General features: G+C 54.2%; 1 protein-coding gene across 1 annotated transcript in view; it reads left to right on the top strand.

Annotated features, from left to right (window-relative positions):
* Positions 1–315: 315 nt before the first annotated feature.
* RIN2 (Ras and Rab interactor 2) overlaps positions 316–675 on the top strand; it is a 37,166-nt gene continuing 36,806 nt past the window's right edge. The window contains exon 1 of the mRNA XM_014582171.1: positions 316–507. Coding sequence (XP_014437657.1) covers positions 316–507 — 192 coding nt within the window. The remainder of the gene's footprint in view (positions 508–675) is intronic.

Raw genomic sequence — 675 nt, 5'->3', positions numbered from 1 at the left:
CTCTTGCAGTACTCCCTCCCGCCCAGTCTGAGCCAGACAAGGTCATGGGCACATGCATGCCCGACATGTACAGGGAGGCCTCTGGGCATGAACCTCGACCTTCACACGTGGATCCAGCCTTATAGAGCGTTGCACTGCTGTTGCTCCGCCAGCTGGCCCCTGCCTTCGCCCTTTCTGAGAAAGCAGGCTGTGGGCCATGCATTTATTTGCAATGACTCTGTGCCCTGGCCATGGCAGGACCCTGGTGCCAGCTCAGCTTCTTCCTGTCGTCCTGCTCTTCTGCAATATGTGTGTTTGCTCTCGGTGCATGAAGACATGCTGCTTGGCTACGGGACCATGAACGAGGTATCTTGGGCTTGTCTTCCTATTCAAAGCCTGATCCAGGAGCCAGCAGCATCGGCAGCACCGGGGAACTTGGCAGAAGTGTTGACTCTCCAGCCTCACCCTGGCCTCCTGAATCAAAGCATGCAGTATAACAAGACCCCTGGGGCTCTCGTGCACACTGAAGTGAGGGCAGCTTTGCCTTCACACACAGGAGACAGTTTTTGTCTCCAGCACACAAAGAACAATGTGTGGACTCCGGTGGGAGGTCACAAGTAAAACCAACAGCTACTCATTGAGAACTAGCCATGTGTAAGGCCATGGGCTCTTAAGTCATGGTTTAGGATTATGCAT

The sequence above is a fragment of the Tupaia chinensis genome, unplaced genomic scaffold (genome assembly GCF_000334495.1).
Source record: "Tupaia chinensis unplaced genomic scaffold, TupChi_1.0 Scaffold142716_1, whole genome shotgun sequence".
Classification (NCBI taxonomy): Eukaryota; Metazoa; Chordata; class Mammalia; order Scandentia; family Tupaiidae; genus Tupaia; species Tupaia belangeri.
Note: the sequence above shows the minus strand (reverse complement) of the source record. Positions and strands in the feature narration are given on the sequence as shown.